Source organism: Anarrhichthys ocellatus, unplaced genomic scaffold (genome assembly GCF_004355925.1).
Source record: "Anarrhichthys ocellatus isolate YVR2014 unplaced genomic scaffold, GSC_Weel_1.0 scaffold12, whole genome shotgun sequence".
Lineage (NCBI taxonomy): Eukaryota > Metazoa > Chordata > Actinopteri > Perciformes > Anarhichadidae > Anarrhichthys > Anarrhichthys ocellatus.
In genome coordinates, this window is record NW_022280042.1 from 5433414 (window position 1) to 5461198 (window position 27785).

At 46.5% G+C, this 27785-nt stretch overlaps 2 protein-coding genes across 6 annotated transcripts; both read right to left on the reverse strand.

Annotated features, from left to right (window-relative positions):
- Window positions 1–534: 534 nt before the first annotated feature.
- On the reverse strand, window positions 535–15856 carry LOC116385984 (ras-related protein Rab-9A-like). Of its 5 annotated transcripts, none has more exons than XR_004212925.1 (5): window positions 14844–15856; window positions 10915–11038; window positions 9509–9615; window positions 3230–5576; window positions 2279–2296 (listed from the first exon to the last, which is right to left on the reverse strand). XR_004212925.1 is itself a non-coding variant. In XM_031851882.1 (3 exons), exons 2-3 carry the CDS (start codon window positions 2277–2279, stop codon window positions 1231–1233), a joined length of 684 nt encoding a protein of 227 aa, XP_031707742.1. In that variant the 5' UTR covers window positions 2280–2296; window positions 3230–4563; the 3' UTR covers window positions 535–1230. The 5 variants fall into 5 exon arrangements, 1 of the variants encoding a protein (XP_031707742.1); XR_004212924.1 differs by lacking the exon at window positions 14844–15856 and adding an exon at window positions 11225–11448; XM_031851882.1 differs by lacking the exons at window positions 9509–9615; window positions 10915–11038; window positions 14844–15856 and adding an exon at window positions 535–1896 and having other exon boundaries at window positions 2262–2296; window positions 3230–4563.
- A 9595-nt stretch (window positions 15857–25451) lies between these two features.
- On the reverse strand, window positions 25452–27783 carry LOC116386177 (thymosin beta-12-like). Its single transcript, XM_031852196.1, has 3 exons — window positions 27684–27783; window positions 26538–26653; window positions 25452–26377 (listed from the first exon to the last, which is right to left on the reverse strand). The coding sequence occupies exons 2-3, from the start codon at window positions 26638–26640 to the stop codon at window positions 26343–26345; spliced, it is 138 nt and encodes a 45-aa protein (XP_031708056.1). The 5' UTR covers window positions 26641–26653; window positions 27684–27783; the 3' UTR covers window positions 25452–26342.
- Window positions 27784–27785: the final 2 nt, after the last annotated feature.

A 27785-nucleotide genomic window follows, 5' to 3' on the forward strand; every position in this document is an offset into this window, starting at 1 on the left:
GAAGGGCAAGAATTCTTTACATGCAAGAGGAAAGTGTACATAATCTACTAATCAATTCTCATGAATATTAAATAATTTGTTTATTCTACTCATTTTATTTCAACATAAAGCAGTTGACAAATTAATTGTACTTAATAAATTAAAAATCCAACATTTCTAAGGTTGGTTTGTGTGACGTCATCAAGAAGCAACTCCTGCAACAGGTGAAGCTGATTGACTTAATTGCCTCCTGCGTCAACACAACGGACCCACACAGGTGATTTCACTTATGCTGCCTGATTAGCGGTCCGCTCAGAAGCCTTTGAGCAAACCAGCTGTATTTGATTGACGTCTCATTAAGAGCTGACCAATAAGTGAAAACACCTGTGTGTCCTATCGCTGTCTTTTACCTTTGAGAGAACAGCTCACCGATGGGACCGTGAAGCCACCACACTTCTGGTACGAGGGCGACACCTTGTGGACAAAGAGGGCACTGTATTTCAAATACATAAATTTAAAAAAAGGACACAAAAGACTGATTTTTCTCCAGTTTCATTGTTGGATGCCGTTTAATTTCCAGTGTAAATAAAAACAACAGATAAAAAGATTCAAAAACTATAAACCTAGTTGATCATGTGACTGTTTAATCTGTCTAAACCTAAAGTAGTTCATCTCAATCTACTTTCTTATCTGTAAATTGATTCACCACATACATCATGATGATGCAGGGAAAAAACCTCAACAGCAATTCAAACGTTGACAAGTTGTTTTCTGAGTTTGTGTAAGACTTGAAAATCATTTTGAGGGTTACAATCAGTACCAAATCACAATACTTTAGCTGTAAACATGGTTGTTTCTGCTGCTAGAGGCAGAAATACTCCTCTCACTTCTCCTTTTGGGGGCTAAAACTTGTAACCACAGCTTCATCAGTGACGTGGCAGGTTGTCTCTTAAAGTACTTATCACAGACACCCGACACAATCAGTCACGACAGGCCTTTAACCCTCAGGTTATGTCCACTGCTGATACAACAATGAATCTAAAAACCGTGACAGTAATATTCCTAAAAAGGACCATCAGAGTTGGGAAATGATGGGTGGAGAGTTCTGTGTGGAAATGATGAATATCAGCACAAAATATTGTCGGTTTTGGTCTTAAAAAAGATCTTCCGATCCTGTCCACAGGTGTATCTTCCCCACTTCCTCTTTCTGCAGAGACCACATTTGCAGAAGCGCCACGCCGAGCTCTCCGCTCAGCAGCAGGTGGAGTCGGGTTGACTCTTCCTCTGCAGGTCCACTGTGTTGGTGTGAATGAGGTGATCGGCTCTGTCGTCCAGCTCCAGAATGCAACGCACCGCCTCCTCGAAGGCCGACGCCACGTTCGTAGCATCCTTGGCGCTCGTCTCAAAGTACGGGTGGCCGCCGTTCTCCCGGCACCACTGCCGAGCGTCCTCCCCGGACACCTGGCGCTCCGGCACATCCAGTTTGTTGCCCAGCACCACGAAGGGGAAGCTGCCCGGGTCCTTCACGTCGGCGTAATAGGTGAACTCCTTCTTCCAGTTGGACAGGTTGCTGAAGCTCTGTCCGTCGTCCACGCTGAAGGTGAGCAGGCAGCAGTCGGAGCCGCGGTAGAAAGGCGTGCGGAGGCTGCGGAAGCGCTCCTGGCCCGCCGTGTCCCAGATCTGCAGGGTGACGTGGCGGCCGTCCACCTCCAGCTCCTTGTTGAGGAACTCCACGCCGATGGTGTGGAAGAGGTGCGAGTCAAACTTGTTGGTGACGTAGCGGTTCATGAGCGAGGATTTGCCGACGCCACCGTCACCCAGGAGGATCACCTTCAGGAGGGTCGACTTTGACGTCATGGCGCCAGTGGGTCGGGTCAGGAGGACAATAGACACCACAAATAGAGAAAGTAGTTCCACCTGAGGAGCACAGAAACGGCCCCATTACTCAGAAAGCAAAGGGCAAAACGTTCGGTGTGTAGGTATAACTTCAGGGAAGATTTTTATTGATTTCTCCCTTCGGCCACACAGATAAAGTTGTGCTTGAGATGAGAACAATGTGCTCACCTACACACTCGCAACACTAACTGCTCACATATACCCTTACACCGATTAAATCTAGGATTAAAGCTAATCCTATTAAAACAGCCAACTCACGACACTACGCCATGAATGAACTTCCTACAGTGTCGTATATGAAATGATACCTCACATGGACACTGATCACAGGACCAGTGAGTCATCCACAAGTGAATCAACAACAGAAAGAACAATGAGTAACTCACCGTTATATCAGCACACATATCATTTTGTCAGCAATCTGTAAAAAAAAAAAAGAGAGAGAGAGAGAGAATTTAACTTTACAGATCAAGTTCACACACTCACTGGCTGAGCTGCAAAGAGAAGTGACTTACGGGGGTTTAAGCACACATTTAAATCAGCCGCCACACGTGTGCACGCTTAACATACCAGTTTAAGCTAAATGGCAATCATTCCACCCACATAGCAGAGGGAATCTGTCAGATGAGAGCGAGGATCGCCTCATCCAGCACAGTTAGATTTATAATATAATGTACGTGTATATTACAAGAAATAACATCCAGCATCCAACAGGAGTGTGCAGTCTGCAGCCAATTAGGACAACACTGGAACGAATCCACTGCCTGTTAGGACAAGTTAGGACTTCTTTGCAGAGTTTAACTACATGAATGAAGACGGTGCATGGTCACATGAACTGGCTCACACACACACACACACAGTCATGTGCTTCTCTCAGCAGACTGCTACTATTGAAATAGAAGGCTGCTCTTTGGGTCATGACTATTTCCTCCAAACAAACCAATCACATGATTTCATTCAAACCTACAGAATGCAAAATGTCCTTAATTACTATCAATAAACAAGATTTATGACACAACACGGGAACAACCGCTGTTATAACAGCAGTTTGCTGGCATAAAACTAACTTACAAAAGAGATAGTTGTCCCTCAGAAAATAGCATACACTTGTATTAACATGGCTGAGTATTGAAACGTCAATATTTCGAGAAAATGATGGAGAGACGCGATGCAAAATAAGGAATGTCCGATAATGGAGGTACCACCATAAACTGTTAACGTTAGCTTAGCTGTCCGGTAATGGAAGCGCTAACCATTGCACGCTGCGCGACTTTGCTGACCGACTAAAACATCAGAAAGTGACCATTTTAGCCACTGAAATTAAAGTTTTCTTTTTCCATTTCAGTAACTGTACCTGTCGGTGTGTTCTGCGTTCACATCCTCCACCTCCATCCCGGCAGTGTGCTGCTGTGAGCCGGTGACATGGCGCTGCTCTCTAGCCTTAGCGCCGCTGATGAGGCTCACATGACCCGGGGAGTGTCACGCCTCCTCCCCATCATGCGCTCTGCTGGATGTCATCACATCCACGTTTCATTGGCCTTGCCTGTTCTTACTTGTTACATGAGTGAGAGCAGATTTCTGAAACATATTAATTCATACATGGAACATATTTTAACCTAAGAAGTGGTTCCTAACAAACTATAGGAAAATTAACCTACTGAAATTGTGCATTGCCAATGTTATTGCACTGCATAAATGAGCAAAGATGATCAAAAGATATGCCTTTCTGCAGGCTTAAAGCCTCTTAATGTTGGTGAAGGAGCCCGGAACGTTGCACCTCTGTCTGCAGAGTGTTTGTTGTGCGAGGGAGAGAAGATATAAATGGCGACAGCACACTGATTTGACAGGCCAAACCAGCCTGAAAGGGTGGGATCTGTCACCCAACACGACACTGTAAAGATAGGGGAGCATCTGAAAGGAGACACAGAGAAGAGCCACAGTGCTGAGATACCAAACAGCAACACTCCTACATGTATCTGCCTGATAAGATATCGCAGACCTCACAACCACGAGAAGGGGGATTTTTTAAATCTTTGCACACCCCTGAATTATCCTCTTAAAACCGACTGCGTCTGCTGCAAAGAACAGAAAAGTCTCACTCCCTATCAGCTCAGAAAGATTCCATTTAAAAAGAAGAGATAGTGAAACTCTTCAGGCCTGTACAGTGAAGAAGGCCCGGCGATGTGACGTCACGATGACGTGTAAGCCAGTCATCGTGCCACGTCGACTGAGTGAAGGACCATGGGATATCCACCCCAGGGGCCGCTCAGGAGGGCAGATTACTGACTCACATGCCCACCGTTTTCTCAGGTCACATGCTCTCCACATGAATGGGATATTGTAGGAAGCTAGGCGCATGTTTTCTCCTCCTCAACAAGGAGTATAAACATTCAAAGCAATCGTGGCTCACAATCAGTGCAAAAAGAATACACGTTCTTCCTTTACATCAAGAAAACTATACGTTAAGTGATGTCAAAGGTAATTTCTCTGACCAGAAAATGTTCACTTTGTAGCAGAAAGGTAATGAAGGGCTTCTAGTTACGGATTAACTGGTGAATGCACATGCAAAATAAAGGATGCATCCTAAAAAATGTCTTGTTTAAACGGCAAGTATGCGCTCCATCCCGCGAGAATGCTCTGTCCCTTGTTTCCCCACCTCATTCCTCTGACCATTCCTCCTGAATGATGATGTGATACTATCTAGAGGCAGACCCAGCCGCTGTGGTACCACTGCTGGCCACACCCACTGCAGGTCACAAAGGTCATAGCGTCCTCGTCAGGGCCGCTCTGCCTCACCCACGCGGGCAAGAAAAGGGCACCCCTGGACACCTGCGTCACCCTACAGTCTGACCCCCCGCATCTCTTGCAGCGGATCTTCTGCGTCCGCGTCCCTTCCGTCCCCCGAGGAAGCTGCCTCTCGCTCACGCCCCGGGACGAGTACTCCTCCCTGAGCTGCCGGAGCTCTGCGCTGGCCATCTCCTCTGCAGACATCCGGGCGAAGGCCTCGGGCGACAGCGAGCTGCTCAGGAGGCCCCGACGTAGATGCCGGTTTTTGGGATTCCTCAGGTTGGCCACCTTGCTCCTCACGCAGGCTTTGTATTTGATGGATTGGTGGAGCTCGTGGATGTGCCGCTCGATGTCTGCGGCCAGCTCTGCGGCCTTGTCCCCATCGGGAAGTTCGGGGCGGAGGGCGGCAAGAAGGAGCTCAACACATTTGGATCTTACAGATGACAAACTACAGGATGCAGAGGGGCTCTCTGCAGGGAAAGAAAGCCCATCTTGTTCCACTAGGGATGACGCTTCTTGTTGTGCACACTTCACTTTGCTGTCACATGTCTGTGCTGACTCAGCGCGGGAGTCCCCCTGCTCGGAGACTCCTCCATCCTCGGCCTCGTCTGGCAGAGACACCCTCCGAGAGAGCTCAGGATCCTCTGTGCTTTTCGCACCTCGGGTGTCTTTGCTGTACTGTCTCTTCCACTTGCACAACAAGCTCTTGGCTGTCCTCTTCACGCTGTCATCAGAGCAGCTTTTCAGGAGCCCGTGGAGACGTTTAACGACGCCTGTCGCTTCTAGCTGCTCTGGCGTGATGTGAGACTTGTCGAGGTCACCGAGGAGGGTCAAGACGTCCCCATAGCTTCTGTCTGCGATGGATCTCTCTATCTGCACAGCACAGTGGACTATTTCTCTTGCATCCATGGTGGCTGCAAGAAGAGAGATATGACACAAACAGTAAAAATGAGATCTAGACAATAAAGATCTCTAACCTAACACACAAGCCTTTTACAGTTTGCACCATTCAACATTTATAAATATTGCTTCCTATGTTTGTTTACCAGCAATCCCTCAAGGTTTGCAGCTACTTCACACAACCAGGAAGCCTGAAAACGTCTCTACAAGGGAGCAGCCATGTTGGATCTGTCTCGAAAACAGGAAGTTGCCTGAACTCACCTCTAGATGGTGCTGTAACCTCACAGAGTTACACGCTCATGAGGGGTTTGGGCTAGTTTGCCATAAGTGTCTAATGAAGAAAATAAATGAGCATTTCTGACACCTATTTTTATTACATTTTAGCTTTCTTTAAATCATTTTGACCAGGACATTCTGTTTCTAAAGGATGCAGAGTTTTTCAATTGTGAACCTGAGTGAAGGGAGTGAATCCTGTAATCCTCCTTGTAGTACATTGTGGTGTGTTAAATCTGTTATTGTGTCACAATAACAGGGCCTAGCAGTTGTGCTGTGGTTTGTCTAAAACGTGTAGCAGGATCAGCTCTTTATGTGAGGATTTATTTGTGTGCATTTGTCTTTTCAGGTTACTGCCTTTTCAGAAACCAGGTGTGATTTCTTTGTGTATTTTCACAACCCTTTTCAATACGCTGACAATAACAACAAAGCTGGATTAACATCTGTGTCAAAGCATACGGAGAAGCGAGGGTAAGTATTCCTATATTAATCTGTATGATTATGACTATTTCTGGATGGTTGTGATGCTGTTAGAGGATTTGCAGGAGCTACAGCATGTTGTGCTGCGTGCAGAAACCTGCAGTCCTCACATACCAACAGCCAAACAGTCTGCAGACAAGAATTCTGAAGAAGAGTGGACGGTGTCGCATAAGATGAGGCAAGCCTCCTCAGCTGTTGCGCAATTATATGTTATGAAGGGAGAAGATGAATGAGTGTGTCGGGTAATTCATGGTTGTGGAGCTTAGAGAAGAAATGTTTCCGTGCGTCAAAACCACGACTAGTTGGTGGGCAGCTGTTAAAATGTCCTCAGAGCCAGTTTGATATAATAACACACTCGAGAGTGACGTGTGTGAGTGAAAATATAGAAAACTCTGCGTGTTTGACAAGTTGTATCTTCACATCTGTCATGATGGATTTGATGGATTTGACAAGAAGAGCTGGAGGCTTATGGCATGGCTCCACTGGCTGCCTTTGTGTCCACGAATCTGCGTTTTTATATCATTAATTCACATTTAATAGCAGCGCCATAAATCAAAGTTCACCCCCGTCACGTTTTATTTTATTATTCAGACAAAAATAGCTCCATGACATATAAATAGCTTAGCAGGGTGCCATTATGTAACCTGAGGTATGATATCACCCTCTTAATCTCATATTTAAAATGTGCTCTCAAGATTGATGCAGCAGGGGCCAATAGCGGTGGAGGCCCCTGAGGGAACGCTGACATGGTGTCGCTCCCCGTGACGGCTTCAGGCTCTCGTGTCTTCAAACTGCAGCTTTTAAAAAAACAAACAAATGGGAAGTGGGAGCTTCCAGGAGGCTTTTAGCTGCATTAATGTTTAACTTTTGGTTCTGAACGCAAGTGTGCTGGCTTTAGGAGTTTTCTGCCGGTGTATCCGGTAATGTGCAACGTTGGATGTGACAGTTTTTGTTTGTGTTGTCGTCTTTTTTGGTGGACTGAGGGTTCCCTAGCTCAAAGTGTGTGTAGCTTCTATATGTGTGTGTGAGTAGAGATGGGTGGGGTCCAGCTGGGCCTCCAGTGAAGAGACAAAAACAGAAACCTCTTTCGGCAGTCGACACACTGCAGGACCCCTTGCCTTTTGTTTCTCCAAGCACACACGACTGGAATACCCGAAAGGACACACACCAGGCTCCTCGGATCTTATCAAGTCATTTGTTGGGTACTTTTGCACGCTCCTTCCTGGTCTGTGGGAGTGGAATTTTACCAGCAGGCCCCGGCTGTGGCGTCCATTCGTCAACGGGTGGCGCTCTCTGCGCTGTGCTGATTTCACTGGAGAAGTGGAGTCCTGCTGTATCACATCCTGCTTTTGTTGTCTCCGCCTCTTGTGCAGACCACGCCACCCTTGATGGCGTGTTCGCATGAGCGCGCACACACACACAAACACACGCACACACATACACACACCCACACACACGTACACACACACTACCCCTTGAGAAACCCTGAGGAGGAGGAGGGCCTCTCTTGTTAAAGTGATCAGTTTCTTCATCGGCAGACATTCATGACAACATATTAAGTCCCCGAAAGACCCCCCTACAACCTGAAAACACCCCCAACGCACACAATCATACAGCACAAGTGTGTGTGTGTGTGTGTGTGTGTGTGTGTGTCATGCTCCATGAATGTGTGTGTGCACATCAAGCAAAACAAGAGAATAAAAGGTGGTCACAAAGATGGTGAAATCACGATTGCCCCCATGTGAAGCGTTTGTGTCTCTCATTCGCCATCATATTTCATATTAATATAGAAGAGCTGTACACAGACTATCGAGGGGGGGGAGGGGAGGTTAGAAAGGGGGGAGGGGTTGTGTATTTTTTTTTTCTTTTGCTGAGGGGAGGGCAGTCTTTTTTGGGAGAGAAGAAAACTTTCCCATCACACTGAACGTTATGTCTTCATTTCCTCTTTCACTTCGGCATCAGAACAAACAGTCGAGTTCAAGTTGGCCTTTGCTGAATGGGATCTTATTTAGCCTTTTTTTAGTTATTAATGGTGGAATGAGTTTTACTAATAAAATGATGTTGTATATGTTATTATAGCAGCTGGTGTATTTCTACTCTAGATAGAGAGACAGTTAAAGGTTGTGGTTCTCATGCTGTGGGAGGAAAATTAACTTCTATTTTGCATCTGAGCTTAATGCTCTTGACAGGAGGTGTGTGCGGAGAGTTTCTGTGTGACAGGGTGTGTGGGGGGGTGGGGGCTGCTCCTCACCCATCTCACACACACACCCATCATGACCTTGAGGGTGATAGCAGATGACTGAAGTGAACCTTTTTTTTTTTCTCTCTTTGTGTTTCCTTTCTCTTTGTTCGCTCCGCTTTGCCTGGCGCTCTGAAAGGTTTCTGCTTTTCTATTTTCGGGGTCATAAACCAGACAAAGTGTCACAGTCTCTATCTTGTGCTTATTAACGGCCTCGCGCCGCCTCAGGCAGGAAATGAGACTCCTCAAACATGCAACCACAAACATTGTTATGTCTGTTCTAAGTTCATCATAATATTGTCCCTTTTCTCTGGTGAAACTCTTGTCAAAGCCAGAAACAATAAGGAAGTGATATCAGCGTGTTTGTGGTTTTCGCTGCAGCGGACTCAAATGCAGAATCACAAATGTTTCATGCTGCCTCTGGCATGTTCTTGTGACGTGATGCAACTCTTTGTTTTCCACTAACAACCTCTGTGAACGCATTACACCGAAAGCAGTGACCTGGATTCTGAAAAGAAAATATGAGTATTGATTTGAATACTCTGCTCCCGTGGGGTACCAATCCTCCGTGGTTACAGCCTGATGTTCCCTCCGATGAGGAAACTGGTATCCACATTGATTTTGTGTTCCCGTGAAACCCCCTCTCCCGCACACACACACACACACACACAAATTAGACACATGCTCGGGCCTTAAGGGGAATCCGCCACCTGAAAATAAATCTCCCCCTTCTCTCCCCCTCACTTCTCTGGTCATTTCCATTGGGTGATTGAGTCTGAATTCCAGTTATCCCACCGTTAAGATTCATGAGCCTGCAGTGTGTGGACGGGACACTTCTTTACCTCTCCCACCTTTCATTCTTCTCTTCTACCCTTTTCTTTTCTATCATCTTCTCTCTCCTTCATTTCCTGCTCTTCACTTTCCTCTCCTCTCTCTCTCCTCTGCTCCTCTTACCGCCCTGCTGATTTACATTCCTCCGACATCCTCCATTTCTCCTCTCGGGCGCCTGTCCCCTGCTTTGCAGCCTTCTGATGGATGCCTTAGGAGGACCGAAATAGTGTCTGAAAAGTGAGAAAGAGAGTGGGATGAAGTGTGTTTTCAGACACCGAGCAGTGGAAATGCACACACACACACGCATTTACTGTATGCGTGTGTTTGTGCGCTCGCTCCCACAGATTCCTGCTTGGTCATGTGGCGGAGACGTTAGCAGCCAACTGAGAGCAGGAGTCACCCTCTCGCTCTCTCTCTAAAGTAATCAATAGAGACACACGCTGTACACAAACACACACTGTTTGGTTTGAGCAACCTTTTTTTGGGTGTCAAAAAAAGGTGTGATCACACCTACAGTTCTTCGTAGATCTAAAATAAAAATACTGAATAATTCCATCAACATATAAGCAAAGCAGGGTTTAAAGCGAGACCATGTTGAGCTGAGAGAAGAAATAACTCAATCTCCCTGAAGCGGAAAAAGTGTATCTTCCTTTTAATTAAAGGAGAAAAGGCTGCAGTGCAGAGGTCAAGCAAAACTCTCCAAACACGCCCGGTATGAACACACACACACACAACTGGACATCACACACATGTGATGACAGGCTGTCTGAGAGCTGCTGCTCGTGGTGCTTCTGCAAATAGTTAACCTCTGAACTGCTCAACATGTGGGGGGGGGGGTGGTCACTGAACTTCATCCCTTTCTGCAGCTAGAACTCCATTGAGAGGGTGAAAGCTGCTCTCACAATTAGGTTTGGAATGATGAAACACATCTGAAGACTCAGTGCAGGTCATGCTCTTTTCATTCCCCTTGGCTTTGAACTGCGGTCCTTTGATACTCGGTTGATCACAACGCTGCAGCTCACTTCCTCACTTTCAGCCAGCATGTAGCACTGGTCTCAGTCCAAAAGGGGAACTTTAAAGTAAGAAAAACACACACAGACAATGTGCTGGAACACAGCTGAGAGGAAGTCACACTTAACAGGAAGCTGGTGAGCCGTAGTGTTGTCTCGCATCTGGGCTCAGTAGCTTGTTTTACTTAAACTCAGGTGGTGAACAGTGCAACCTACGAACAAATGTTTGTTTTGGGACTTTTTATTTTGACTTTATCTTGAAATGAAATCTAATAAAATTGATTTGGATTGACAACAAGTGATATCGTTGTTTTACTCCACGCTGGTGCAGTGGTTCACAATCTCGCCCCGGCTACCTCAACGCGGTTGCATATCAGCAAACATGTGAAAGTGAAAAAAGGGCAGGAGGCAGAAAAAAAAGAGGGTAAAGATAGAGGAGAGAGAGAGAGAGAAGGGGAGGAGGGACATAGATGATGTCATGCATTTCATAGATCAAGTCAGCAGCGAAAACACACTTACGTCACACTTTTTTTTCTTCTCTTTCTCTCATTCTTTTAGGTCAGATGCCGAAACAATGAGCGACAGCTACGACGCACGCCTTCAATTTCAGCAGATGTTCAGCAATCTGGCCTTATTTGGCATCCTAGGAAAGAAAAAAAAGGAAGGAAGGAGGTGAGGGCCAAAATTCCACATGAGGTTTTTATCAAAGCAACACTGATGTGGAGTCAGCTGCCACTATCTGGAGGCTCTCAGGTCAGCCATTTTGAGGCCTGAAGTCTTGCATCAAGATAGCTTGATGCAAGGAACGATTTGGAGCAAAAAAACATACGTCCAAAGTCGTCCTGGAGCTCGAGTAGAGGTTTCTTTATCTGCCACTGACCTCCGAGCACAAACAGTTCATTTTTGACACATAAAGACACATTCAGCAGCCGCTCACATCTGACAAAACAACCAACAGGAAACAGAACCGACACATCCTTGTCTGCTCTCCGCTCGCTGTTTTCAGAAATAGTCGCCCCCGCCGTTATCAAGCCTGGGTCACACTTCCTGTCTTTCTGGTGCTCGAATTCGCGCAAGGGATTCTGGGAAAGGACTGGAGGTACAGGAGGCCTCACCCCCCCCCCCTTTCTGCTTTCTCCGCCCACCTCTGTGCTGGCAGCAGGAAGTCAGCGCTCCCACTTCCTCCTTGGCGAGAGCAAATGCAGAAGTAGAGATGGTTTGGGTCGGAGGAAGGTCACTCTCAGTTCTCTATCTGAACCTCTTCGTGGTCCTCTTCGCCCCTGTTATCAGTGTTCACAAATACTGTGAACCTCTTCAGATGAAACGATCCAGTTTGTTTTGTTTTTAAACACACACACATTTTGTAACGTGCGTCACACACAGAGTTGTCAAAGCATGAAATATGACCTTTGCAATGCTGCTGCAATGTTTCACAACAAAACATGTTCAGAACATAAAAAAAAGAAGATCTGCAGAGCAAGAGTACGATAATTCAGAATGCAGTGCCGATAAGATGCAAGGACTGCTGTCGACTGCTGAGCAACGAAGTGCCGTGAAACAGGAAGTCAACAGAAGTGCAGCAGAAGAGAAGACGAGCCAAATTGAAGATGCACGGAAAAACTACAACACATGTAACTCCCATGATGCACTGAACTCCAGAGAATAAAACAATAAAACAGATGAGAAGTATCCAAAGTGGTGCACAGGATTCTCAGTCTCTCTTTTTGTCATTTATCAAACCCTCTTTCTGTCTTCAAAAACACAGAAGCATTGAAACGACACCTTTCCCTTTTCTTTCTGTTTTATGATATACAGTATAACAAATAGTAAAATATCCAGTGATCACTTTGTCTTAATATAAGGAAGAACTACAGTTAAATGCTGATAAAATATAAATGGGGAAAAGAGGTTACACTGCTGAGTGACTGCTGTCATCGCCTTAATAAACACACCATTCCTCCCACATTCCTGAAACAATGGCTGCTCTCTGTACCAAAAACAGTGGCTCCTCACTCAGGGACGTGTGATGGAGTAAAAAAAAAAACCCAACCCACTTGATGTGGTCACATATTGTCCGTGTAATGGGAAGGTTATCTGACTGGTTTCAGTGAAACAGAGGAAGGGCCGGCCCACATTCTTTAGAGCTGACCTCATGCTTGGAAACCATTATACCCCAAAACCAAAAAGAGGGGATGTGAATCCAAAAACCCACTGAGACTCAGGTGGATTATGTGTTGCAACACATACTTTCTCTAATTATTGCTCCACGTTTTTTTTCCCTCACCCACTCAATGCAAGTTCTGCATTGAGTAAAAAACACATGAGCAGTTCCACCTTTCTCAAAAAACTGTGAGGAAGATAAACACATATTTAACATTGCTTGGAGTTTCTGGGGGCTAAGTGAAGAAGAAACTGTTTATATCTCACTTTCGTCCTCTTTCTCGTCCCCTGAAAGACGCCATTACTGTTATCACAGCAGCATGCTCATTCGTTTCCAAATATGGTTGCATGCTGGCACTTGGCAAGAAGCTGAAAATGAGGTAAGAGCGACAGATTTGAGGCTGTGTGTGTGTGTTCCATGCGGACGTCCCAGGAGGAAAAAGCTTGTTTCTGGACGCCCACGCTGTGAAAACAAGCAAACGGACCCCTGAGCCCAGGTGGAGTCCCAAAGCAGTGACAGTTCAAACTTTGAGAAGTCTACACTCGGTGCACCTCCAGTCACAAAGATGCCTTCACGCATATTTTTCTGTCAGTCCAGGAAGTCTCATGTATATTCATTTTTCTTCCTCTTACTTCACCTGCCAGAGTCAATTCATCAGCCGTGTATGTGCACACACAACTAAGGCTGCTAATGAGCAGGAATGCCCACAGATCAGTGAAACAGCACGACAGCAGTCGCTGCGGGGGGCGGGGGGGGGGGGGGGCTCCCTCTTATTGGTCGGCTGTTGTTCGCAACTAACGGTGCCCCCGTAATCAGACAATGGCAGGCCTGGCCACGGGTGTGTTAATAGCGTACAGTGAGAGGAAAAAGAACAGCGGGTTTTGGAGGGGTGAGTCCATTCAGCTGCCACAAGATGAAACTTTCTCTCGAGGACCAACCTCAAAATACCGTTTCCAAGAGTTACGCCGAATGGGGACGCACAGAACTGTATTTTATTGTAGGCAAATGGCATTCAAAGGTTGGAAAATAAGCCACATTTACCGCCGTAATGCCCCAGCTGTATAATAAACAAAGGTGTTACTTTCCACATATTTATACATTCTGGGCGTCTGCGTGAAGTGCCTCACAGGGTCCACAAAACACAACCGTCATTCATAGCATCCCAAACATCCAGAGATTCAGACGTCTCTCTTCATTCGACAACATAGATGGAACAGAAGCGGGTACAGTAATTCCCATCTGCTGCAGCGGCTCGGCCTAATGTCTGAGGAATGCACAACAGGACACGTTGGCTCGGGGAGGAGGAATGTTGGCAATTATGGCTGGTCTGGGTGGACTGTGTATGTGTGTGTGTGTGTGTGTGCATGCAAACCATTCCTCCACAATTTGTCTGCCTTCAATGACCTGCTAGATGGATGCAGGGATTACATAAGCAGCGTCTGATTGGCTGCTTCTAAGCATGACAGCGGGACTGGTCTGGACAGATGCATCCCGGTGGATTATGGGTAAAATCGGGAAGTTGCATTAAGGGCAGACTGTCTGTCCATCCATCCGTCCGTCCGTCTGTCTGTCTGTCTGTCAGCACTTTTGATATTAATACAACAAACAAAGAAAAAAACAATGAGATTAATCTCTATTTGTGCAGCAGATTTCAAATTCAAAGTCCCACCGTGTTTCAGGGAAAATACGAGGGATTGATGGAGCTGAGAGCAGATTACACACGATTGCATAAGGCTGCTGGATAACAGGACCTTCACCTGAAACCACTGATAGTGGCAGATCTGTGCATGTTTGTCCCCCATCTTACAAACCGCAAACACACACAAGCTGAGAGCGAGTCCAAACACTCTCTCCTCTGGGTATACGAAGCAAAATCAGCGGATCAGCTAGTTTGAGTCGCCGCCATCGATTTCTCGAGCCATCTGCTCCCTTTTGGGCCCGGCCAGCGTTTCCATGAGAACGCAGTGTTGATAAATGGAGGAGAGTTTTATTTAAGTCTGCAATCTGTTCCGTGTTGTGAGGTAAATTCTCCGCTGCCTCCTTTTGTACATCTATTAAAATGAGTGCCGGTGGCCGCTGATATGAGCTGTAATCCTGGATCAACATTTTCATAACAGAGGGGACCTCGCTGGGTTTTTTTTATTAGGTTTTAAAGAAGGCATGAAACTCACCAAAATATGATTTCTAAAACAACAACTTACTGTGATTCTGTTTCGAAGTTCATACAGTGGTTTTGCAGCAAACTAAACACAGCTGCTGCCGGTTCCCGTGAGAACAAGTTGCTCACCTTTTGTCTGCCGAAGGGAGATCCTCTTTCTTGTGACCTTTTTATTTCTCACATTTTAACCACGAGTTTTCAATTCCTCCGGCCCCTTCGTCCACTCCCACTCACGCAGAGCTGCTTTGTTTCCAGTCGAACTCGACGAGGCCGCAACCTGCTCAATGAGATGTTGTAAAAGGCTCGCGGTGAAGGTATTTGAAGGTGTTAGATATCCATCACAATGCAGTGCGTACTGGGCCATTTACTTTGTGTTCAGATGGAAAATAAGCTTTGTGGCAGGCTTTTAAATGGTGTGAAACTTGCTTCAGCCAGGAGACAGTTATCTTAGGTTAGAGAGGTATACAACTCTGGTATTTGTACTTCTACTTGCTGCATAAAATTGCTGCAAAGTCACAGTATCTCCTCCTGAGTTGGACTTTTTTTTGTGTGTGTCCTTGCAGGGACCCCTGCCTGCTAACTCAGCATACATCTCAGTGGGAGACAATGTTAGATAAACGCTTCAAATGTAGGTAAAATTTGTCAACCTCAGCTTCGTTGTGTAGCCCCGAGGTACCTGAAACGCCGTCTTTGTGCCCGTCTATCGCTCAGTCTGTCTGTCGTGAGTTATATAACATCCAGCCTGAGGACTCACACACTCAAAAACGCTGCTGGAGTTTGACAGGACCTGCACGTCTATCTGAATTGTCTGGCGACACTCCCGTCTATCTGCGCAGCATCTTGTCCGGGTGGATCAGTGTGTTTTCTCTCAGACAGTCTGGTGGGTGCCGGGGGGAAAGCACTGCCAATGAAGACACATGCCTGTTCTTGATGACGTTCAGTAGCACCAGCGCCAGGTGTCTCCTGACAAAACTCAGCTCAGCCAACACAAAACCGGTTTATGATTAAAATACAACAAATTCTGCATTGCAATGAGACTTCATCTTTAGCTTTGAGGCCAGGTTTAGCTGCCAATGAGTCAATTTGCATGAAAACTTCAAACATTACACTCCTAAGCTTCCATTAATACATCTTCTTAACCATAAAAGCATCCTAAGCCTTCGCTGCACTCAGGAACATGCAGTTATGATTTAAAAAAAAGTAAGCCGAGTGTCCCGACATGCAGCCTTTCTGTAGCTAGAAGCCCCATTTGTCCTATTTGTCAGCACCGAGCCGGCCTTGCAATCCGACGGAAGCATTTCACCCCCTCTGGCAACCGGGCGCTCCCGCTGCCGAGCCCTGATATGACATAGATGTGCGAAAAGACAGGATCCATCTTGCGTTCTCGTCACTGTGCGCGGGGCTGATCTGTCTGGAGGAGGCAGGAATGTGAGAGGCTGCCGGTGGCTAATATTAGCTTAATGTTTCCATATCAGTTAATGAAGAGCTGATTCATTGAGGGGAAACGCCAGGTTTCACTTGGCCGCTATCTAATCTTAGCTGGGTGGAATACAAATGTGATGTAAATCTGTTAAATTGGTCGTGTATCCGTGCTTAAAGGCCCTGCTTTACCTTTTTTGAGTTTGCCCACTTTAGCTCCAGGTTGTTTAAAACGGCTCTTGTGTTTGTCTCCATTAACTGTCACAATGTCAACACACGCACCGAGCTGTTCATCATAGTTCCTTTAACAAGACGCACATGACTATAAAGGCCGTGTGTACACTCTGGATTCACCAAGTCGGTGTTTTCCGTGCTAAGTAACTGATAAAAAACACTTTGTTTGGTTAAGTATTATAGTTTCAGCAACTTAACTGAACTTGGAAGGACTAAAGCAGCATTGTGTAACAAACCAGTTCGGCCTGCAGGCTGCAACCGGTCGGGTAAAGCAAGTTAGCAGGACTTTTCCTTCCCAAAGATGCACACAGGCACTGCAACCCTGAACTTATCGAGACATTACCCGCAGGAGCTGTACGTGAGAACGCGATATTGCAGCCAAATCGCGGCGGTTTACCTCTCTAGCTACAGGAGCTCACTACCTCTGCAGGGTGTCTCGGTAAATCACAAAGCTTGTGGGCGCCACACGAGAGGCTTTCTCTGCTTTTTTTTTTTTGGTGTGTTCTTACAGTGTTGTTTAAGATGACTGAAGGACGACGGGGGCCTCACGCAGACTACGCAGCGCCACAGCCGTCAGACGGCAAATATCCCTCCCCAAATACAGCGCCAAAACACTGGAGCTGCATGAGGTTCCCCGCTCCTCGGGCTACTCTTGTGTTTGGGAAGATTTGTTATGGAAAGAGAGAGATCGAGGGTGGGCCTGTTTCTGGGAAGTCACCCCACTCTGACCTTCTGAGGAGGAGAAGCTGGAGGATGGGCGAGGGGGGGTGGATGAAGGAGGAGGAGAGGATTCTTTGGGATTGTGGCGGCCCTTCTTTCTCTATGCCTCCTCCTAACCTTTGCCTCTCTGTTTCTCCTGTTAATCCTCTGCTGTTTCGTCTCAAATTTCTCAGCATAGCTGAGGGCCTCGGCCTGGAGAAACGCTCCCTTTTAATCAAATGAAAACAGCAGGGCAGATTGAGGAGGGATACACTCAGTTGGCTCACGCTGCTGAATATTTTGGCTGCAGGAGTTTCATATTACACATGCTCACACTGCTTTTTCAGGCTTCATTCAGCTGCTTCTGTTAGAGCAAAATCATTATTAAAGGAGGGTTTTAAAACTGGAGAATTTCAGTTTTTGAAGGTATTAAACAGCCATTGGGGGAAATATCATCCAACCACTGCTGACATTCCCTCCTCTCCCACATCAGTTTTTCCCGCCTATTGTGTACCAGATGGGATGAAGCCTCAGTTCTCCCCACGCCAATCTAAACATATACATTCTCACGAGAGCCACGTCAGAAGATGAGGCTTGTATCTGGGTTTTTCACATCTTCTCTGCACACCGCCTCTATTGACACAAATCAGCTGTTTCTGGAGAGGCATTGCACCATTTCAGAAGATTCACAGAGATTTCAAAATCCTGCACACCTGGTTATATACAGTATAATATAATATAAAATATATAATTGTAGATCTCTTCTCTTAAAAACACACCTTTGCATATATGACATACAGTACATTTACTTTGTTTTAGCACAAAAAAAATCAAAGCTAATAAAGACATGGTGACTGTTGAAATCAACACATGAGCACTGACGCCATTATTGTTGACGTGCCCGTCTTGGCGGCGTGCCTACGCTGGGGCTCTGGCAGTTTTTCAGGGGCCCAGAATGGGGCACGGGGAACAATAGGGGCGTGGGTGGTGTCTTGGAACTCGGCCCAAGGCGCCGGTTGGCAGAGCAAGTCATGTGCCAGATCTGCAGACAAAGAGGGTGAGTCGGTGCTCATCTGGGCAGGAGTCCAGTCGAACTTGGATTGGGACGGTGGAGGTGGTGGGGGAGGGGGGGGGGGGGGGGGAATTTAGGCACACGTCTGACTAAAGCCTTTATTTCAGGAGGGGGCCTCAACGGACAAAAAGACACAGGGCCCGGCTGTCTCCACCCTGCAAAGACGGAGAGGCACTCAGGCATCTGGGATGCTATTCACCCAGTAACGGCTCAAATCTTTAAACCGAGCATTTTGGGGGAATTACAGCAGCTTGCTGGAAGTCCGTTGAGCTGATTTACAGTACAAGCAGCATTAGCATGTGTTGTTGTTCTCAGTGTGCAAACATGTGGATCCTCATTACTCCTCTCTCATTGGTTCTTCTCCTTCAGTCGTGTGTAACCTCGTCACATTTTGTCCCTTTGGCTTGTTTTCATGGGAATTATCTACCGCTATAAACAAACGGCCTCCCCGCAAAAACCTCCATAATTCAATCATCCCAGACCTCAGAACAACACGTCTTGACCTTTGATACTCAGATGGAGGAGATTTGGCAGAATGGAGCGCAGCAGAGCCAAAGACTTGCACCCAAAAACAGGAAGCGCAATCAGCTCCTTCCTCGTGCAGCCGCAACAGAAAAATGAGTCCATCAGCGAGTCTTATTTTGGAGGACAGAACCTGCAGAGGCCTTGAGAGCTGGTTTCTTAACACAAAACCAATTCCAAAATTAGAGACAGAAGGCTGTTAAGATTTATTCCAGTGTTGCAAATATTAAAGCATATCCGCAATAATCTGCTGACTCACATACGCACAAAAAACATTTTAATCTCCGCAGATTAACAACCGTGATAATGGTCTCTGACTACTTTCATAATTGAGATTACTGTGCGGTACTGTTAATCAGCTCTTGTTATCTTTATTGATTGGGTGCTGACCTAAATTAGCTGACACACTATCAGCGAGTCACAGTCTGGGAACTTTGTTTTCCTTTCAATCATTAGTGATTGTTGCCAGTAACAGTTAGTCATCTCTTGTGCAATGGTGCTAATTTAGACGCTGGTGCAGGCTGCACGCTCAGCATCTTGCTCCATGTATCCATGGTGAGGATGCATGTCTGTTGCCTTGGAGACAGTTCATAGACCACTCCGACTTAACGTTGGTCAGAACGTATTAACATGGCATCTTCTAAATGTGTTGAACATGTCATTTGTTGTTGATTTTCTGCATATTTTACATCATTTTTTAGCATGTTATTGCATGAACGGACAGCACGAGTTGCACCAAACGAGTATATTATATATTTGGCACATGCAACTTCCTGCTTCTCAGCTCTGAGAAATCATTCTTGAGCAGGATGCGCTTCTCCTTGAAGATTATACATCCTGTGACATTTAAAATGCAGGAGGAACTCCTCTGTAATCACACAAACTAATTCTGACACTTTGCTACCAAAAGCAACAAGCACAGTAATAACTGATACAGTGTGAGAGGAAGTAGAGTGCAGCCAGACTTCCCTTTTTTGGGACAGAGCGAGCACACAAAAGACCTTATTCATTAAAAAAAAAAACAGCGCTGGAAAGGCATGCTGGGACATTCAGGAGGCCGAGGAAGCCGAGCAGATTTTGGCGGCAATCGGGGCTCATTCCTCCGCGTGGGGTAAAAACCCCGGAGGATCCTGAAGTGGACTAAGACAAGATAAGAAGAATATATTTAAAATGTTGCGGGTTTGGGTTCAACTCACGACCTCTGGCAGCATCGAGCTGAACAAAGAACCACATCTGACTGATCACTCTCCAGATTAAGTGCGGGTTTGGTTGCTGAGACATGAGATATGGACCCCAAGATCAATTTTGCAAACTGCTGCGATTATAACAAATCTCATAGTCGGGAAATTGGATTCACTCGCTGCTAACCACAGCGGGGTCAACGGTCAGGCTCAGCGATGTGGGAGATTTAAAGAGATTCTCAAGGAAAACAGGGCTCGAACGAAAGACGTCCAGGGGCCTGATCTCCTTACAACCTCACGATGTCTTCACAAAACTATCATTGTTGTTTCCACACTGATCAAACCTGCAGCTTCCTCACACAGGGCTCAAGGCACGGAAACCTTTTGATGCTTCAAAAAGCCAGGGCGACAATGGGTTATGTCCAACAACCCCTTCTCGTTGCGATAACATGTGTGTGTGTTTGCCAAAGTAAGCGTTCTCAGTGAGAGTATTCTCTTCCTTTAGACAAAACAACACGTGGTCCAAAAATTCCTCAGATGCCTGGAGAGACTGGTAAATTTAAGTTCTGGGTTGTGCACGGCTGTGTTAATGTCCTTGACTGAGCTGGATTGTTGACAGCAAAGACGCAATAAAATACAGACCGGGAAGTTCAGCTCGGGTTATAGTTAGAAAAAGAGAAAAGGTCGAATCTGATTCATCTTTTGAAGGGTTTGCTTCTAAAAACAAGCGAATGCCTTAATGAACATCCGACTTGCAGATGTAGCAGAGGGAGGAAATGAGCCACGAGTTCGTCATTAGATCTCTGTGCGCTCACCCCCAGCATCCAGATTCAATACATCTCAGGAGGAGGCAAAAACTTTCCGCTAACGAGAGGAAAATAAGCTCCCCGGGTTTTAAAATCTCTCGGCATTGATGAGCGCGTGTGTTTGGGCATTAAACGCAGGTGTGTGTGCGTGTGTGTGTGGGATGCCGTATGCAGCTTAATCATTCTTAACACGGCGGATTCACAGCTTTGCCTTTCTTTTCCCCAACAGACATGGTGAGGTGTTCATAATGCACTCAGCTCAGCCACATTTCACCTTCACTGACTAAACAGCAGATTCCCTAGATTTCATGATGTTTACAATTATAGGGACTAATGCTTCGTGCACGCTCCCAAACCTCTTGGAGGATGGCAGGAGTCCAGCTTCCTTGTTGTCTTACCTTGCACTCTAAGTGTGCCGCTTCGCTGTTGTTGGTACAGCTTCGGGCTGACATTGACGCACTGTAACTCACTGCCATACCAGCAGGCGTTATCGCCACTGGATCGACCTCGCCAACGCGCAATAGAAAATAAACTCCACGTCAAAAACAACCATGAGATCAAGTGGATTATGGGTGTAGCGTCTGTGAGATCCCTCCGTTAAAACTATATGAAATACTGTATTAAGTACATGCATGTGTAACTCACGGCTGCGGTGATTGCATCCTGTGTGTCAGAACACAGCGAAGGTGTTGAGCAACGTCGTTTGAGCAACTCTCTGAGAGTCTTATGTCGCATACATATGATGAAACACCATGAGGAAGCTTTATTGAAGCCCTGAGGACAGAATGAGACGAGGCGGTCTTACATGCAAACTGAAGCAGCATGAGCATGCCATTAACCCCGAAGGCCCTCTGAGCTGATAGATGGCAGAGAGCACGCATGCTTGGTGCTTTTAATGACAACCCTTCCTTTCGGCCATGTGGAGAGAAGGACAGAGAGGGAAACTCCAAACCTCCACTGAGAGACGCCATTCATGCCATGGTTTCATTTGTAAGCAGCAGCATGAGGCGTCAGCCGGCAGCTTCTCTTAGTTACAGCACGGTTAAAGTGCGACTTTACCAGATGCAACGTGAAAGAGATGAATTCAAGAATGCAACAATAATTATAAGACGACAATCACAGTTTTGTGGGACAATAACTGTGGGTTTAGAATGTGTCCTTGGCTCTGCATATCCCGACCTTTGCTCTTAGCAAGGGGGCGGTAATTTAGCCGCTCTCTACTGGGACTACCAGGGTAATTAACACTCATGATCAACATTCTTTCAGCCAGCAGCTCACAGTTTTAGTCCATCCTAAGCAGCATAAAGAGATGAAGGAGAGAGGAGATACACATATAATGGTTTTAGGTTCATGAAATGAGTCTTTTTGGATGGGGTTCATAGATGTTTCTAATAGAGTTTCCACAGATGTATTTCTCAATGGACTGGAAATCTTCCAGTTAGGGAAAAATAAAACTACAACATAGAAAGCACCACGTTTGTTGCCATCAAGGGCTATTCAGCTGGGTATTAACGCTGTACGCATTTGCTCTGTGGCGTTTTTGTACAAGAGAAACCAAAAGCGGCAGGTGTCATGCAGCAGTAATACAGTCTCCTGCGAGGAGGAGGAGGAGGAGGAAGAGGAGACGCAGAGAGTGTCCCTGCGGCGCGTCTGCAGCGTGGCGGCGGCCACCGCCTCTCCGCTCGGAGGGAAATGTCAAAGCTGTCGCTCTGTGTAAACCCTCTGCGTTTGCACCTCGCGGATACACCGAGGTGACTCGCACGCGAGCCCGAACGGCGAGTCGCACATGCACGCATGATCACGCGTGCACGGGCCGCAGATCGCCACGCTCGCTCGGCCGTCACATCAGAGTGGATGTTTGCTGGACCACCTCAATCCTTTGCTCCTCCGCCTGCGCATTGATTCCGCGCAATGCTCCGACTAATGCATTTACCAGCAATACGGAACACCATTTAGACAGCATCGATCAGGGCCCATCTGGGGCCGTGCTAATAGAGCACGTCTGGGACAATCAACCCATATGGACAGGCAGTCTGCTGCTGTAATGTGGGACCACGCCCGCTCTCTGCCCCACTGTTTACGCACCAGTTTGATGTTGTAATTAGCGGTAACACAACTGTTTAACGGATTTGTACCGATCCACAGGATCTGGTGTAATTGTCACTGATGCAACAAAGAGAGCTAGTGACATTACAGCTGGCTTTCTGAGCCACCGGTGCATGTCTTGCTCTTACTTTCACAGCTACTGGTGGGCTCGTGTGTGCACTTTGCTCTCCTCTATTTCAAGAGCACTCTGTGTCTTTGTTCACAAAAGTGTTATACAAAGTTAGTTCCTGCTTCCTCCGGATGCACAGCAGCACTTATCTGTAAACACAATGCGCAAAGAGGACGTGACTGGTGAAACTGGTCTAATGTGTGTACTAAGTATGGGAGCAACTCCAGGATCAACAGCAACTTATTTCATCCAGCACTTCTAATTACCCATCGACATAACTTATTTACATACATAACCTGCTTATTGCTTAAGTTAAGTTTCATCCGCAAGGCGATGAGTGAGTAACCCGAGTGCTTTCACAGCTGCGTTAATTTACAGCCTGAAGTCACTAGAGCTAACACATGGCCCTCAACGCTTAAAACATGGCTGCTCATGCCGCACATGCTTGTCATTGCCATGTGTTGACACAAAGCAGCAGCGGTGGGACAAATGCTGCATACTTGCATCTAACTTGATATGTGTTTATCAACGTCAGCTGAGAGCTGAGATATACAGCCAGCGCTCAACAATGACACAAGGCAATCTAGAGAGCGGTGGTTTGGACAGGAAACCATGATAATGACACAATTAGGCATGTTTTTCCTGTTTAGTCCCCACTGTTTGTATCTCCGAGCGCTATTAAAGCTAATGGTCAGGTGTTAACGTGCGGCACATCCCTGCTCCACAGCAATGCAGAGTGTAGCTCCTGGGTGGGTATAGTTTCCATAGAAATGGAGAGCAGACCCAGTGTTTGTCTCTGCCAGCGAGCGATAGAAAGGTAATTGACTCGGTCGGCTCTGTGGAGAAGCAACCTGCAGATAATATATCGCACAGTCAACAGAGGGACGCTTGGGGAATGAGCTTCACTGAATTTATTTCCCCTCTAACAATGGAGCTAGAGAGTCTGCAGCCATTCTAGTGGCACTGTGACGATGTACTCAGGTATAATGGGTGTTATGTTCACCACATGTCCATTTGATGATCAGCAGTAAACACAAAGTACAGCTGAGTCTCATTGGTGCATTAGGTATTGGGTCATAAACCAAAGTATTGGATACATTTGAATTCTGACCCGAGAGGGCGACATGAATGTTAGAACCAAACTGAATGGTGACCCCCTTCAACAGCTGTTGAGACATTTAACTGAACGTGCGTAGTGGCACGAGATGAAAAGTCAGTGCCAATGTGAACCCCTCTACGTCATTATGAGATGGTCAGAGCAACTGTAGTGTAATAAGCCCGAAGACAAGAGGCTGCAGGAGGCCGACGTGTCCCAAATACAGACGACAGAGCAGAATGTGCTGCGTTCATAATGGATTCCGACACACGCCAACCGGCCAGCGTTAATGACCGGTGCTTTCCAAGGAGAAACGGTCTCGAGCACCCGACCGCCCAAATCCAGGAAGTGACTCAGCAGCAGCTGTTGCCATGGGTTACCAGGCAGTGGACAGTGACTCCACCCCATCTGCTCAAATCCATCCTTCGTCACTTTCTTTCTGGAGGGGGGGGGGGGTAATCCCGTCTGAGGGAGGACCTGCGAGGCTTTGGCTCCCTGCACCAGCCCACTCACCTCCACCCCCCCCCCCCCCCCCCCATGCAGATTAATGCCTCATTAAGAGCAACTGATTTAGCACCAATCCACTTACACTAACATACAAGAGTTGCGGAGTATTTCGTGGCCTGAGATGGATCTCGCCGTGGGCCTGGGAAGAAAATAGCTGAGAAACCTCGATGATGATGATGATGATGAGGAAGCACGCCTACAAGGCACAAGTTGAATGCTGCAACATCTGACATGCTGAAAAATGCCAATTCATACCCCCACGTGATCGCTGTCATAGCTGATAGCTTTAGCATTCACAATGCTACATCCATGCTGAGTACACTCAGAGCCCAGTCGCATCTCAACTGAGTAAAAGTAAGTACCTTTATATGAAGGTATGAATGCAGGATGTCAGCGACGTCATGCTAAGGACATTAAGGCTTTGCGGCCGGTGGCTAATTTAGGACAAAGGGTTGTGTAAATCTCCCGCTGAGGCTGAACTCTGTTCCATAAGCCACCTCTCTTCTCACCAGGTAATAGATGCATGAGCAATGATTGACTCACTTTTCTTCCCCCTTTTCTTAATGTACAAGCCCTTTAAAAACAAAGGTGTGGCTAAGGAACAGTGTTTACTGCTATTAGAGGGTCCTCGGTAGGAAGAGTTTACTTCCTGGATTGCATGACTAGTTTCTCTGCAATAATCACTGGCTTTAAAGTGAGCGTTGTGCCGACAGTGAACCTCTCGGAGAAAAGACCTTCGTGACAGGTGGTCTAACAAGTGTCTGTCGTCACCCTGACTCTCTCCACACACACACATATACACAATTCATCTCCTGTGCTGGTAAATCCCTGCAGGGCTTGAGACATTTAAGCCTTTTAATAGTGCACAGCCTCATAGCTTAAGTAATGCTGAAGGATTGTTTGGCACTTCTAAAAGTGCCAGGATTTGTGAATGCTCGTGGATAAATGCGTGAGGACGCCAGAAGAAGCACTCTGCGGCACAATTCTTTAGTAACAAAGTCTTTTTTATTACAACATTTTCACGTTTTTTTCCATTTCTGGTAATGGTTTGTGGCAGAGTAACATGACTTTTCAGAATTCTGATCTACTGTTGAAAGCAAGCAAATGGAATCAATTGCCGGTGTAATTTTTGTTTCCCCGCTTCCTCATTTGAGACAATTCAGAGACAGATTGCGACACAAGAGCCATCCTGAAGCGCTCTGACAAAAGGGCGTTCAAATCAAAACCGTAAATGAGGTCCATTTGAGCGTCTCCCAGATCTAGATGGAATCCGTTGCATTTTTATCCTCGTGAACATACAAAAGAAAAAAACCAAAAAAAAACCATTGTGACAGACAAACAGTATCACTTTTTTTTGGGGGGCATTTACGTTTTGGCCAGCGTACAAACAAAGTTGTGCATTTTCCGAAAATTAGAAGACGAAGAAACAATAATAACAAAAAAAAGCCAGACGCCTCAGCTTGGGCGCGAAAGCAGCCGCACAGGAAGTTAGGGTGTTGGTGGTGGTGGTGCGTGAGACGCTGACGAGCTTCCTGGGACGCGGGCCACGCCCCGTCACTTTTTTAGAGGCGTGTGTCGACGAAGAGACGCGCGCACCTTCTGCAGCTCCCCTCCTCTGCCTCACACGAATCCTCCTCATCCTCAGAAAGACCCCCGCCCCCAGAGTGAAGGTGGTATATTTGGTTGAGGGGACGAGGCCCGACCGCCCCTGGTTGGAAAAGCGTCACCCGTCCACAGGCTGTGCAGCTTGGTTATTGTTGTTGTTTCATACTTTCGGTTACAAAGTTATACATCTAGAAGAAGTGGCTGAAAACAAGGCAATGCGGGAGGAGGAGGAGGAAGAGGGGGTGTACAGTGCATGACGGGAGGGAGGGGCTTCACGAATTCTCTGAGGCCTTCTCCTGTTCGATGACTGTGGAAGGAGAGAAAGGGAAGGAGATGTGAGATTCCTGGGTTAAAACAACACCTTGTCGGGCTTTATATTAAACACAAGCGTCAGTTCAAAAGCACAGAAGGAGTTTAGAGGAATGTGATGTCACACCCAACACCCCATGCAGGAATTTGAATCTTACCATCTTGTGTAGGCAAGGGATTCTTCTCTTGGGTCTCTGTTTTCTTCAGCTTGGACTTGTCGAAGCTGCTCACTTCTGAAACGTCGGGCTTTGCGTCACTCATTGTTGCAGGTAGTCTGAAACACCAGAACGTAAGCACTTTAACAGAAGCCACATCAACCATTAGAGGGAAATATATTCATGTTACAATGAAACCAGCAGAGCACGAGCTTCACCCTGACTTTTTTTTATTATCAGTATAAGGGCGTTGCCTAAATCTCAGTGTCCAAAAAAAACCCCATTTGTTCACTTTAACCGCATGCGCAACTGCGGACTACTTTTCCCCCCTCTTAATGTGCGTCCGCCTCCTTTTGTTCGCCCCGCGGCTCGACCCAGCGTGATCTGCCTCCCCGCGCGTCCCGTTACCCGACGCACAGCTCGGGAGGAACGCGCCGCTCCAGACAATGAAGCCAGTCCGAAAGCGCTCAGACCGCGACATTTACATAACAACAGGAGTTCCCATGCTGCGATGACCCGAGACAAATATAGGGAGGGGGGGAGGAGGAGGAGAGAGAGAGCCGCATGGCTTGTGTGCATATATTCTTTTAAGATAACTAGAGGGGTTATAAATGATGTATTGTTGCGGTAAAATATTGATATATAAGTGTCCACATGGCAGCTGTGCAACATCCGCAAATGCCCTCGTCACGTAGGCTACTTCTCCCTTCGGGTCGCAATCTGAAGGAACCACCGCCCAGATTGGCTTTTTGCACGCCAGCCTTAAAATACAAATTAAACTCCGTTCATTGAAAATATACAAAAAAAAAATGAAAAAGAATACACAGCAAGGCGCGTTTATGGCCGAATAAAAAACAAAAACAGGTTTTAATAACGACACCATGCAGCTCGAGCACAACAAAGGAAATCGACTGATTATGACAAAGATAAAGCACAAACGCCTGCTTTGTTGTCACATTACACTCTATAATTACCTATTTAAATAGAAAAAAACAAGCTGCATTCCTTTAAGACTAATTATCTTATATCTCGTCCCTGGGTGTGTATTTGGCGCAGCATCTTTTGGGATCACACGACCCCACATTGGACTCTTCTAGCTGCAGGCAATAAAGCTGAAACAATAGAAACGCTTTGTTGGAGGAAGCTTACCGTTAAGTGTTGGCTGATGGCTGGATGGTCTCTTGGTCAGTGCGTTGCAGCAGTAAGTGGCGAGTCTTTGCGCAAGCATCAGATATAGTCAGAAATATGCTA